The sequence below is a fragment of the Pseudochaenichthys georgianus genome, chromosome 9 (genome assembly GCF_902827115.2).
Source record: "Pseudochaenichthys georgianus chromosome 9, fPseGeo1.2, whole genome shotgun sequence".
In the NCBI taxonomy this organism is placed as follows: domain Eukaryota; kingdom Metazoa; phylum Chordata; class Actinopteri; order Perciformes; family Channichthyidae; genus Pseudochaenichthys; species Pseudochaenichthys georgianus.
The window spans coordinates 46,663,936-46,678,984 of record NC_047511.1 but is presented as its reverse complement, the minus strand read 5'-3'; the positions used below and the strand labels follow the sequence as shown (position 1 = coordinate 46,678,984).

Here is a 15,049-nt window from a genome sequence, read left to right as displayed (position 1 = left end):
CAGCATGTGTAGTTCTGGGGACGGGGTGGGGGAGGGGGGGGACGCGGTGGACCCGTTCAAATCCAGTTTTGGACAGTCTGCCGTGGTTCCATCCCATTTCAAGTGCTGTTCGACACTCTGCACACTCTCCAATCACAGAGCTTGAGGACTATCACTGGGTTTGTCAAGCGAAGCGGAGAGAATACTTACTTCCGGGTGTAATATTCTGTAAAGCAAATGAGCTGCTCCGACCGTCGGTCCTGACGGACTCCAACTTGTGTTTATTAATCAAACAAATAAACACAAGGATAATTATGTGTTATTGTTGAGTAAATGGAGAATTGCACAGGGGAAAATAACATATCTATTGTGGTGATTGACATTATTCACCCACGGATCTATGGGTAAGGGTATTGTTCTGCACGGACATTTTAGTGAGCCAGACTTCCTGTCTCCCCTGAAGCATGAAGCATGAAGCATGAAGCTGTTTACATGTGTTTTGAGATGCTAAATAAAAGTCTAGCTTGTACTTTTGATACCCCGCCTCCGACTCCCATCTCTCGGCACCACACTATGCCACAATTTTAGATGCGGATTTTGTTAAACTAATACGTTTGCACTGTGGACCAACACTATACATTGACAGGGAAGGGGGTAGCAATAAAGATAACACCATTTTACCCAACATAACAGAAATAATATCGATAGCAGCGTCCCTAGCAACCACCTTGTTAACAATGAAAACGTTGTATAGACACAATTTCTGAAGTAATCTTCGTAATAATAGCAAACTAAAGATCATGTACATCCACTGCACACATAATCTGAAATAACAACTCATATTTCTCTCATCAAATGACATCAAGGGGCATTTTAATCGCCAAACTAGGCATTTTCCACCGAGAATTAAAACGAATGCCGGCCATGTTATTTTTTTTCTGGCAGGGAGAAATGTGAAGATCACGTGACATAGACGCCAGCCATTGGAATGAATTGTGAAAAAAACGTAGGCATTTTACAATTTCAGAGGCGTTTTCGTAGAAATACTACGTCCTACGTTGTGGACCAACGTAGTTATTACACGTTTTTTTATGAGACTGGGTTGCACTATCGGAGACTGGATATATCTTCCCCCCCCCCCCTCCCTCCCCTCTCTGGTCGCTACAATAAGGAAAATAGATTACGAGCCAAAAGTTTTATTTACAAGTATTAAAAGTAAGCAGAGGACACCAAACCAACTGAGACCTGTCTGTCCGCTGCATCTACGCACTGTACAACACACACACCTACACCACACACATACAGTTCCTAAAACAGGCGACAGCCGTTGGGTATTTTATTATGTGAAGCACTAAATTGTTTTAGACATTTTTTAAATTTCGACTCTTTGTAGATATCTACTAAACTAAAGCAAATAAAAAGAGTAGGCCTGTTATACTGAGTGATATATATTATACACACTGCTCTGCTTTCTGCACAGACCTCACAGCTGTTCTCTCTGTAAACATCGCGTCACGATGAAAGCAGTTAATAAAATAATATCCAGGGGATGCATGCATAGCTGTCATTGGCTGAGATAAGTCCGGCCGTGCGTGAAACATCTCTGTTGCCGGAAATGCATCCACGAAGGAACCGTGGAGGGCCGTGGAGGACCCATCAGTGTATCCTCGGTTATAGCTCCTCCCGAGAGCCTCCCCGACGCTCGATCCTCGAAGTGCATTTAGAGAAATGAGATGTCCTTCAACATGGCGTGCTGAAATTCATTTCAGGGTCACTACCGGAGGACCGAGGAATCGAGGAGGAGGATTTGATGAAATGAGAAAGGGCCTATGTTTTAGTTTGTACCCCCTCCCGTCTTGTCTGTTGCTGCTGATTGTGTTCACCTGGTGCCCTGTGTTGTCTCCTCCCGCCTCACCTGTGTTTTGTTGGATTGATTAGTCCTGTGTGTATTTAGGTTCTGTTTTCCTGCTATACCTCATTCACACCAACGGTGTTTCAGGGCCGGTTCGGAGCTGGAGCTTGAAAAGCACCGGGTTTTCCTGTTTCACACCGCAGCGGAGCCTCGCAGATGGGGGTGCTGCAGCCCCCCCTCAGCAACCCCCTCGCTTATCCTCAGTTTGAATTTCATTAAGCTGTGAGGACTGACGACCAACACATGTGTGTCTTTTGAAATCAATACACAATTTAAATCTTTTGTCACAAACATTACAGCTGTATGTGATCTCTCCTGTGTGGACTCTCATGTGTACCTTTAAATGTTCACTCCTTGGAAATGCTTTCTTACAGACTGAGCAGCTGTGTGGTTTATCTCCTGTGTGGATTATCATGTGTCGCTTTAAATGTCCACTCCGTGAAAATGCTTTCTCACAAACTGAGCAGCTGTGTGGTTTCTCTCCTGTGTGGATTCTCATGTGTCCGTTTAAATGTCTAGTCTCTGCAAAAGCTTTCTTACAGACTGAGCAGCTGTGTGGTTTCTCTCCTGTGTGGATTCTCATATGTCGATTTAAATCTCTATTCTCTGCAAAAGCTTTCTTACAGACTGAGCAGCTAAATGGTTTCTCTGCTGTGTGGACTCTCATGTGTTCCTTTAAATGTCCACTCTGTGAAAAAGATTTCTTACAAACTGAGCAGCTGTGTGGTTTCTCTCCTGTGTGGATTCTCATGTGTCGATTTAAATCTCTATTCTCTTTAAAAGATTTGGTACAAACTGAGCAGCTAAAGGGTTTCTCTCCTGTGTGGATTCTCATGTCTTTCTTTACATTTCTTGTATTTGTAAAATATTTCGTACGCACAGAGCAGCCAAATTGTTTCTTTACAGCACTATGGCTTGAATCACTTACAGATTCTTTTTCATGTTTCAGTGAGTTTGAGCCTGACGCAGGTTCTATGGTCTCCTTCCAATCAGCACTGTCTTCAGTGTCAGGTTCAGAAGAGTCTCCAGTCTTTGGTTGTAAACTACTCTCTGGATCTGAGTTCCTGGCTGGTTCTGATCCTCGACAGTCATCTCCATCAGCTTCTGTTTCCATGTGTTCAGTTTGTCTTTGATGAGGCTGTGAGGACTGAGGTTTCTCTTTATCATCTTCACTCTTCACAGGGTCAGGAGTGAAAGTGGACTTGATGATATCAGCCTCCTCCAGCTCCAGAAGCTGCTCTCCCTCCTGACTGATCCTGAGTTCCTCCTGTTCCTTCTTAATGTGTGGGGGGGGATCTGGGTCCTCCTGGTCCAGACTGGTGCTCCACTCCTGCTGGTCAGGGAGAACCTCTTCTTTAACCACCACCAGCAGCTGGACATCTGCAGCAAACAGGCATACAGTCAGAACAAACTGTTAAGTGTTAGCATTTAAACATCTAATCACCATTACAATGGGAGACATGTTGCAGCCCTAATTAATGCCTTTGTTTTTATACTTTCATTTTATCTTTCTTAGTCCCACCTATTGTGTATTTTTGTTGGCTCAATTCACCTTATGTAGCCCATCCTCTTTCCACTTCCAGTTCAGCACTAGCTGCAATATAAACAAGGAATTGTATTTGGCATCGTTCATAGATACACTACGCCTATAGAATGAAAATACTCCGTTACAAATGAAAATCTTGCATTCAAACCTTATTTAAGTAAAAGTATGCAAGTATTAAGAGACAAATCTACAGCACCTTCTTATGTAAAAGTAATGATAGTGCAATAACATTTTTGCGGGGGCAAAACGCAACATGTTTGCAAGAAACAGCGTCTGAGGGCTTCTTAACATTTAAAGGTCCCATATCATGCTTTTCTGGTTATTACCCGTGTTACGCCCAGATCTAGGGGAACCTAGGCGCAACACAACATTTGCACTCTCCCTAACAAATAAGAAAAACGACAATTAACCAAAAGAAAAAGGGTTTCACACTTTTGCATAAATTAAAGCATGTCCAATAAGGACAGGTTAAAGTAGTTTATTTTCTGAGGTTTTCAAGACAAGCAAGAGGACCAGTATACGGTATAAGTAAGACCACAGCAGGACAGATATAAACGCAACAATGTTGGGAGTAGGGGAAGTCGAGTCAGAGAGAGGGCAGAGGAACTGCATGGCTGCAGCTTAAATGCTCCCCTCTTCTTCAGGTGGACCAATCAGCAGGTTGAAGGTAGCAATCAGCTAACGGGGCACCACCTGCTTGCTCACTCACGCACTCACACACTCAGACCTCGGAGAAGGGAAAAATATCTACACAAAAATGACATAACAATCGTATGTCATTATATCGTAACACCCCCCCCAACTAAAAATCAAACAGTTATGTAGCTTTGTATGCATGTTAACGGTCTGCAGAGTCACAAACCCTCAAAGTACACCCTGTAGCGAGTACAACTCAACACAGAAAAGGCCTGTCTATGCTGCCCCAGAACGCCTCATTGGAGATTTCTCTTTTTATTCCTGGTACCAAGTGACGTAACGACGACCCAAATGGACCAATCTGCGGAGCTGTTACGTTACGTCCTCTGAGCCGCTACGTTAAGTCCGCGGATTGGTCCAAAATGAGCCACGCAACTTCCCGCCAACACGGCACCCAGACCCCATGCAGCATTCTCATCTGTTTGTCATTACTGGTGTCGTTTTCTGGTTGCTAACAAACGCCATTGTAACACATAATCACTGATGTTTATGGAAGCAAACAAGAGACCGAAGTATTCTAATTTTTATCAGACACCGAATTTAAAGCATTGAAAATAATTACTTTGAAAATTATGTATCTGAATTGTTTTGCTCCGAATTTACCTATGTGAAATAAAAATGTAACAATTCAAGTCAAACAAATTTGAATGCACAATTTCTGTGTGTAAAATTCGACGTCGATTAGTGAAGATATGGTCATTTGTTCTGGGAATGTCATTTTCGAGCCTGAGGTCTGAAAAACAGGCTTGGGGCTTAACAGGTTAATTAAAAGTATGCAAGTATTCTCAGAAAAATGTACATTCCTTATCACTGGACTCGGAGGCTAACTTGTTTTCTATAACAAACTAGATAACACGTTAATGCCCTGGCAGTGGCAAATAGCTTTGGTTTTATATTTGATTACATTAATGGTTTTTGAGATTTACAAGAAATATTTTAAAAAGCTGCTCTTCAAAGGGAATAGGCCTACTACTGTTAAAAATAACCTTATTTGTTTAAAATAAAAGTAAGCAATACACTACTTTTGAATTTATTATTGAATTGTGTGCATAATAGGGGTGTAACGGTATACATACCCGTACTGAAATTATTCGGTACGGGCCCTTCGGTTCAGTACACGTGTGTACCGAAGTGTACCGAACAAATAAAACGTTAAACGTAAACAATTGAGAAAGTGAACAACTTTTTGGAAGTAATCTCAGGTGCTGCGTCGCAGCATTCAGAGTAATTTGCTCACATTGGGTTCAACGCGTCAGAGCGAGCAAGTCATTTCATTGGACGAGAGGCATACTATGAGAGCTGGTCACAGGGATGCGTTCAAATTTAGTCAGTCATTTGAGGAATAATCGAAATGGCGAACGCAGATAAAGTTGAGCTCGAAAATCCTCCAGCATCATTGAAGTCTCCGGTTTGGGAACATTTTGGTTTCGCAGTTACGTACAAGGATGACGGACAAAGACAGGTGAACCGAACCAAAGCTGTTTGTCGGCATTGTTCAACTAAAATTGGTTACGCGGCTGGAAATACATCAAACTTGCACACTCATTTGAAAAGGCATCACCCGAACGTGAATATCACCGGTACCAAAAGAAAAAAGACTGAAGTGCAAACCCAACTCCCACTAGCATTTAAGCCTCCACCACTCGCAAAAAGTTCAGACCGAGCCAAAGCTATTACAAACGTCAAATATCCTTATAATGCCATGTTAGCATAATGTCAAGCTCGCTGTTTGGGTACTAGTAAAGTACAGTTCAAATACAGATTATTTCAGTTCATCGAAATGCTGCACCTTAATGTTTATTTTATTATATTTTGTATTTGAGTGAATATTCACAGTTTAATAATAATTAAAAACCCAAAACTAATAGTTTATGTTTTGTGAGTACTAGTACAGTAAAGTTCAAATACAGATTATTTCAGTTCAACGAAATCCTGCACTTAATGTTTATTTTATTATATTTTGTATTTATTTGAGTGAATACATTATTCACAGTTTAATAATAATAATTAAAAAAAAAACATATCTTATGTTTTGTGATCATCTTTTCTGCTGTACCAAAAACGTACCGAACCGTGACCTAAAAACCGAGGTACGTACCGAACCGAAATGTTTGTGAACCGTTACACCTCTAGTGCATAACAATGCAATTAAGGCGAGACACCCCAGGTGAATAGGGTAATTTTTTTAACTTAAAGGTATCAGCTAGACATTTCTCCAGTTAATTACTTACAATAAGGCAATTGTATTACAAGTTTTCTGAAATAGCATGTTTAAATATGCAAATGATCCATTATCTCATTAAATATGCACATATGTGAACACATTTAAGGAATCGAAATCTGAACGTTGGATAAAGCAAGATTAAAAATTATTGTTTCATTTTGTAGTCATATTAGCATCTAAGGCTTTTACATAAGGGATATTGGATATCTCTTTTTATCACTCCATAAATCAGAAAATACTGTCAACAGCCCTAAATTATCCATTTCCGCCATGTTTTTAGGTGTACAATGTTGTATAATACAGGCTATGAATTATATATGAACAAACCCTTCTGTAAAAGCCTTCATAATATTGATAGGAATATAACTGGAAGGTTTGGTGTCTCTACGTGCTACTGAAGTTGAAATTTCGAACTCAGAGTAGGAGAAAAAACTCATTTTGAGAAAACAACCTTTAAAGATTGCAGTGAGGCGCTAGCTAAACCCTCCTGTTCTTTGGATGATAGCTTGCACATCGACGCACTCCGTAAAAGGTATTTCATGTTCGGGGTAATTTGTTTTTTGTATAACCTTGCTTCGTGCTAGTGACAATTGTTGTCGTCTTCTCTGTGAAAAATGTTTCCGCCGTTCTTTTGCCATTTTGAGATTTCAATATCTAGCGGAAAGCTAACCACAGGGTTCTTACACCTTTTCCAAAGTCAAATTCAAGCACTTTTCAAGCATTTTCAAGCTTTTCAAGCATCTTACAGCTGTTGTAAATTACATATTTATATACACATACTCAAATGATTAATTCCCTACCTCACATTAAATCAGATGTTCTTTATGCTATAAACAACCAAATGTGTGTTTCATGATAGCATTCTACACAAGGATGAAAAATTAAAGAAAAGAAAACTAAGTTTAATATTTCAAAATTAGTGATCTGTACGTAGACTGGGCATCCCATATAACCTGGCTGAGCCGCTATACAACAATCAGCCAAATAACTTTTCAATACATTATTGATTAATATTTTTGAGGTACTTTTAGGTTGGCAGTAAACATAAGTCGGAGGTAAATGGTGTACTTTTGCTCCACTACATGTATTTAATACCTTTAGTTACTTCACAGATGTGGATGAATGATGTGAAATATAATCAAGTGTTAAATCAGACTTTAGTTCCACCTGGAGTAAATCCACCAGCTACCCTGCAGTATACAAAGCCATTCAAACTAGCTGCACCTTTACCAGCTTTGAGAACACTTTGATGATCAATCTTTATAAAATATATCATATATATTATTCTGAAAGGGACCAATCTGCACAATGACTACTTTTACTGTCTTTAACTATATTTTGATGAGAATACTTTTCTACTTTTACTTGAGGAACATTTTGAATGCAGGACTTTTACTGTGACAGAGTATTACACTCTGGTACTTCTACTTTTACTCAAGTACAAGATCTGAGTACTTATAATTTCACTACAAGATCTGAGTACTTTGAGTACTTATTCCACCTCTGGTAGCATATTAGTTTGAATTGTAGCCACAAAATCACACAGAGCTGCATCAAAATAGACTCACAATGGTAACAAGTGGAAAATAATATGTACAAATGTGTACAATGATTTGTAGATAATTGTGACTACTCAAGACACCCGTCTTATAAATCTTCAAAGGAAGACTGTGTTCATTCTACAATTACATGGGATTAAAGCAACATTTACTTTTACTTGTATAATACTTCAATTTTATATACAAGACAGTTTGTTTTCATCTGTTTTCAAATAAACAAAGTATTGGCTTTCAGAATATTAAACTTGTTTCGGCAAATTCAGATGATAAATACAACTTTGAAGCTTGTAACGGCATAATTACAAGCGGAGAACGGACTAATGTAACATCACAGCAAGCAAAACAACAGCCGGTGTTTCTTGTAAGTGTTTCCCCGGTACACAAACGCAAAAATACACAAACACACTCGCGAGCTTCCCCCAGACCAGAAATACAAACGAAAATGTGTCTTCGGGTCAATGTGACTAATTTCGATAGATCAAGTCACATTTGGTTTAGGCACGAAACATACTAGGCCTACCAGTAGAAATACATTGCTTTCAAAATCGCACTGTGTCGAATCAATAGATTATATTTCGTGACTATAACACGAAATGCCGTAAGTGCTTCATCCTCTGAACACCACACGATGGCGACTGTAACGCACATAACATAGGTACGCTCCTCTGAAATGATTGTCCCCTGCAATTATTATTATCCCTCAATCGAGTTTGCTATTCAGCTCGCTAACGTTAGCTTAAACAAACGTAACATGCAACGTTAGCCTAATATAAAATGCTCTACTACGGCGTACCTTTCATGTGGCTCGTCAGCGCAGACTCTCGCATCGTTATTTTTGCAAACTTTGCAGGAGGCTACTCGTGGGCTTGACCCTCGTCTTAGCCATGGCTTGTATTTGTCTTCTGCTAGCCAACACTCGTTGAAACTGCAACCTCCTGGCACACAGTCATCTATCACTCATCAGAATGCCCAGGTCACACGTAACACAAACACTTGCCAGTCGCGCGCATCGCGCGGGAGGCCGCAGTGGAGCCGTTTTATGTAGAAGCGAAGCAATTATTTTCTTTTAATCTAAAAAGCGAACTATTCAGTCAGACAGCAATTTATTGTAAAAGTAAAGCATTTACATTTTCAAGCACTTTATCTCAATTTCAAGCACCATTCTCAAAATTCAAGCACTTTCCCAACCTTGAAAACACCACGTCAAATTTCAAGCATTTTCAAGGATTTCAAGCACCCGTACGAACCCTGTAACCAGGAAGTGTTTTAGCACACCACGTGACCAACCTGATCTCACCAGAATGCGTGACTCCACCACGACTCCTTAACACCACAATGCGTGGTGGAGTCACGAACTTTGTTACATTTGCGTGTCGGCACCACGCAAACAACCCCTGTAAAAGTGAATGAGGCTCCTTTGTCGTGGTGCACACACGCATTTCTACAACGTCCCGCAGTGAGCTTTTATTCTATACAACTTTTTTTAAATCTACTTTATAGCGTGTAGTAACTCACGGGAGGCTTCTTTTATTTTATTTGTATTCATAATTATTTAAATTTTGTCAGAATGTAAAAATTACATTAGTTACGAATTTGTGTTCTCAAAAAACAGTGCATTGTGTGTAATGCAACTGTTAATTTTATTAAATTAGTTTGTTTTTAAGGAAGGCCAGAGCTTCAGCTGTGTCAAATAGATTGTTCCCTTTAGTTAACGTTATTTAAAAGATAATGATCATGTCTTGTATTACGAGCGTCCATTCCCATTGGATAACGGAGAATTTTACACCCGAAAGTAAGTAGCCTATTCTCCTTACTGTCGATTGATTTTATAGTGATATCTGCACTACTCATCGACTAAAAAACACCAAATTGTCCTTGTTAATTACACAACATTGATTGGTTTGAATTGTGTACAATGCTTTTGTATTTTCCCCCTTCGATTCGGAGAAACAAATATTTTTTCGGAGTTTTTGGACGGCAGAAGACACTACACTACCCAGAATCCTCAGCTATCGTTTGGGACTACACCATGAACCCCGTGATCAGCCCTCAAGCTCTTTGATTGGTTGACCTCCAACTGCATTCCATATGAAAAAAAACGTTTCGTGAAAGAGAAAATCATACTTTATTCAGCAGTGCTTGCTTTAATCTTTGATAGTCATCACATGAATGCATTGTAATAAATGGTTGGGCTGCATTAAATATTACACATCTGTCTTAGTTCTTTATTTATCTACAGAGATCGGGCATCAGAATAGACCGGAAACTATTCTTTTACCGTTCTGTTTTAATTTCACAATAAAGTTAGTAGTAATATTTTGTTTTGATATTATTGTTTTTTATTAACTACTAGACGACTGGGTCATGTTAAGACCATCTTTTTTTGGTTGCTATGGGTTTTTTCCATCGCTTTTGTGTTACAAATATCAAAACAATAACAAAATAATATTCGTCGTAAACTAAACCGGAAACAGCAGTATATTTTATTTTGTTAACACTGTAAACTTGACAGCCTTTTAACCTATGCTTTTAACCCAAACCACCTACTGGTTAAAGCACGTTATTACACGTTTAGAGTAATTGCAATGCAGGAAGATTGTGTTGCTTTTTAATGCCTTTTTCTTAATGTCTTTCATTTTTGTAACGCACTTTTGAATGTGTTATATTTTATGAAAACATTCAAATATTAAGAGTACATACAAAATAGTGGGAAAGTAGAAGGTCAATTATATAAATATAGAATAGAAAATATCAAGAAGATACTCAAATGATATCTAGAGTAAAACAGTTTAGTGCCTGATGGGAGGATGTGCTAACTAATAAGGCTTTATTTAAAGAAATGTGCAGAATACGACAGTGTAATGGTGGAAGTATACACACATTGATAGATGTCTTGTAATGCACTGTTGATGAACCTGTGACCCAAGTTTGTCATTCATTGCATAACTACGCTATTGTGTATATGATATGTCAATAAACCTTAGAAAATCTTGAAATCTTGAAAGGGAAGTGCAAAATAGCAATTATATACAGTTTTTAATGAACTATTAGAGAATAACGAGTAATTAATATGCTTTAAACGGATCTGCAGATAAATATTTAGTCTTCTCAATTTCATTTCATTTCAAACCTTTATTTAACCAGATTGGTCCCATTGAGATCATAGATCTCTTTTTCAAGGGAGACCTGCAGCATATAGGTTCCACATGAAACATAAAACAATAAAGGACATTATACATTATATTTACAGGATACATAGTTATAGACATTTACAAGTGCCCATTGTATCAGCAAGCATTTCATTTAGCCAAGCACCAACTATCAAATATCTCGCCTGATTGTTGGCACTTGACAATCACCTTCACTGAATTTCATTCAGGCGTAACTAAAGTCTGATTTAAGGGTTGTTTATATTTCACATCATTAATCCAAATCTGTAAAGTAACTACAATAAATGTAGTGGAGTAAAAATACCAGGTTAACCTTAAAGAAAGCCCTCAGGATTATAAAAGACCACCATCACCCCAGCCACAAACGGTTCTGTCTGCTGCAGTCTGGCAGGCGGTACCACAGCATTCGGACTAAAACCACCAGACACAGAGACAGCTTCATCCCACAGGCCAGAAGACTATTAAACACCTGAATTTAGAAATAACATTCATCTGGCTGGTACTTAGAAATTATTTATCTAATATATCATATTCCAATCACTTGTATATAGACTCTTATTGCACTATTTCACTATTTTTTCTGTGTATCTGTTTTATTGCGTAGCACTGTTGGAGGAGCCTGTGACCTAAGGGGGGGGAGGGGGGTAGGACACGTTCGATTCCTGTTTTGAATAGTGTGCCGTTGATGGGTTTCATTCCATTTCAAAGTCCTTTTGGACGCTCTGTGTAAACGTCGCGCATGCAATCACAGAGGTTGAGGACTGATCACGGGGTTTGTCAAGCTAAGCACACGGTGTAGTCCCAAACGATAGCTGAGGATTCTGGGTAGTGTAGTGTCTTCGGCCATCCTAAAACTCCGAAAAAATATTTGTTTCTCCGAATCGAAGGGGGAAAATACAAAAGCATTGCACACAATTCAAACCAATCAATGTTGTGTAATTAACAAGGACAATTTGGTGTTTTTTAGTCGATGAGTAGTGCAGATATCACTGTAAAATCAATCGACAGTAAGGAGAATAGGCTACTTACTTCCGGGTGTAAATTCTCCGTTATCCAATGGGAATGGACGCTCGTAATACAATACAGAGGACATGATCATTATCTTTTAAATAACGTTAACTGAAGGGAACAATCTATTTGACACAGCTGAAGCTCTGGCCTTCCTTAAAAACTAACTAATTTAATAAAAATCACAGTTGCATTACACACAATGCACTGTTTTTTGAGAACACAAATTCGTAACTAATGTAATTTTTACATTCTGACGAAAAATTAAAATTATTATGAATACAAATAAAATAAAAGAAGCCTCCCGTGAGTTACTACAAGCTTATAGTAGATTTTAAAAACGTTGTATAGAATACAAGCTCACTGCGGGACGTTGTAGAAATGCGTGTGTGCACCACGACAAAGGAGCCTCATTCACTTTACATTGGGGTTGTTTGCGTGGTGCCGACACGCAAATGTAACAAAGTTCGTGACAAAGTTCGTGACCACGCATTGTGGTGTTAAGGAGTCGTGGTGGAGTCACGCATTCTGGTGAGATCAGGTTGCACGTGACGCATCTGAACAAATCACGTTGTCAGAAATTGACACCAGCCAATGAGATTTTGTTTCTTGGTTTAAGACCCCTTTGTCCTTTCACGATTGGTTGCTGATACAAAGGAAATGACCATATTTGGATCCGATGAGATTGTGCAGGAGAGACACAGCTTTCCAACGATATCTCTGTTGACATGGTGCACAGAGCGGTCGCGGTACTTTATGTTACGTTAGAATGCTAACTTTTAGTGAATTTAGGAGAAATCTACAGACGCAAATAGACAAACGATAGTAAAATAAACACTTAAATATGTATTTTGTACGTTTTCCTTCCAAAAGCCTGAAAGAAAACATGTTATAGAATCAAAATAGCACAACATCTCAAAATGGACCAGTACTTGAAAAACGATGTTTTTGCCTGCCGTGTCTCGCCTTAATGGCATAAAATCATTTGATGAATCACGATTAAAATGTTTAATCGTTGCCCAGCACTAATAAACAGTCAAAAGTGTTACCAAAGACTTTAGGCGCGTTCACACCGCAGTACTTTTCCCACTTTAGTTCCGATATAGTTCCGAAATGTTGCGTTCACAACAAAAAGAGCCGGAAATAAAATGAGTTAATGAGAACCTTTTCACCCCCTTTTCCGTCCCTGCTAGAGAGCAGGGACTTTCGTGGGAGAAAAAGGTTCCTATGTCTGATTGGCTGTGCGGATTGCAAACCACGCCCCGTAAAACTCACAAAAAGTTTTGTGAAGCCGCCATTTTATTATCCTCACATTAGCAATATTAGCATTAGCATTAGCCCAGTGCAGAAACGCAGAGAGACTAATTTATGGCAACACAAAATAAAACATGGGAGCGGTGGCGATGAGGAGGTGTCAGCGTTCTGGCGATTTACTCGGAAGGCTTCAGTAGAAGCTGATGGGAGTCCCAGCAGCTTCTATTGAAGCCAGCCCCCAACTCCGGGGACTTCCGGCCGGGGACTTTGGGCGGCAATATACGACGTGAAGTGGTTTGCGGAAGAAGAAGTAACGTCAGCGGCTTCATTTGCCTAATCCTCCCCCAGGGACTTATTCCGGTGTGAATTCGATCTGTACTTAGTTCATGAGAACTCTTTAGTTCTCATGAACTAAGTTCTCATGAACCTTAGTGGGAAAAGTAGTGCGGTGTGAATGCGCCTTTTAACGTGTTACCAAAAAGTTTAAAGCAGGGGTGTCCAAACTGTTTTCACCTAGGGCCACACACAGGAAAATATACGAAGGGCTGGGCCACTCATAAAGGTGAGGTATGTCGCTTCATCAGTTAAGTTATAAGTTAGCAACATGTAGGTAATTTAGGCTCGATACATGACTATGCTTTAAGAAAAGAAAGTCTACATCACAGCTCTCTATAGGGTTTCATTCATCTTGTTGGCAGCTCATCCCTTAAAAACAGAAGTCTCAAGAGCGATTATAATAAGAAAAAGTATGACGGGTCTATTTCAAGCTTGTTATGTAAATACGTTATTAGGCTTTTTTGTATCAACTAAGATTTGTTAGAAAATGTTATCAAAATTAATTGACTGAATTTATTTTAAAAGTGGGCTTATAAACACATGAATACTACTGTGTAATATAGTTGTACATTTATATTTAAGAAGTACAATATAAGAAAAGCACAAGTTTCATTTGTGGGCAATATTTCAATATACTTTTTGAATTAGCTGAGGGCCGATTCAAAATGGCCAAGGGCCGCATTTGGCCCCCGGGCCGTAATTTGGACACCCCTACTTTAAAGTGTTATTTAAGAGTAAAGGGAACAGACCTGCTCTGTGTATCCGAAGCTGAGGCTGTAAAACAGCGTCCAGTAGTTTCTGGAGTCTCTCGTTCTCCTCTTTGGAAAGAGACAGCTCCTCCTCGAGCTCTGCTATCGTTTTTTTAAAGAGGGCAAATATCTCTTCAGCAGCAGCTGTGAGTCGTTGCTTCTTCAACGACAGCAGTATTTGGACTTTACTCATGTTTCCTAGATCACCTTTTCCTGCTAACTAGGTTAAACACACCGTTTCTCTCTCCATCAAACTCTCAATCTGACTAGTGTTGCTAACGTGTTTCCAGCTAGCATGCTAAGCTAGCTCCTATAGTCCGAGGTAAACGCTCCAGAAAAAAAGAGCACAGAGTCCATTCGGAGGTTTATCCAGACACACAGATGATGGATCAGTAGTGCTGGAGCTCACACACACTTTATCGGGAACACAGAGAGAGAGAACCGGAGCGACAAGATACCACATGGATCCAGGTTGTTCTTCTTCTTCTTCTTCTTCTTCTTCTTCTCTCAGTTTTTGACGGATTGCAAACAACTTTAAGGTGCATACCGCCACCTACTGAACAAGAGTGTGTATCACCATATCATCTATCACCTATCACCACTTGTGGAATTACTG

The 15,049-nt window shown here is 39.4% G+C and overlaps 1 protein-coding gene across 1 annotated transcript; it reads right to left on the bottom strand.

Annotated features, from left to right (window-relative positions):
* Nucleotides 1-1,169: 1,169 nt before the first annotated feature.
* Nucleotides 1,170-14,626, bottom strand: LOC117452252 (zinc finger protein 583-like). The gene is made up of 2 exons (XM_071204311.1): nt 14,434-14,626; nt 1,170-3,271 (listed from the first exon to the last, which is right to left on the bottom strand). The coding sequence occupies exons 1-2, from the start codon at nt 14,624-14,626 to the stop codon at nt 2,070-2,072; spliced, it is 1,395 nt and encodes a 464-aa protein (XP_071060412.1). The 3' UTR covers nt 1,170-2,069.
* Nucleotides 14,627-15,049: the final 423 nt, after the last annotated feature.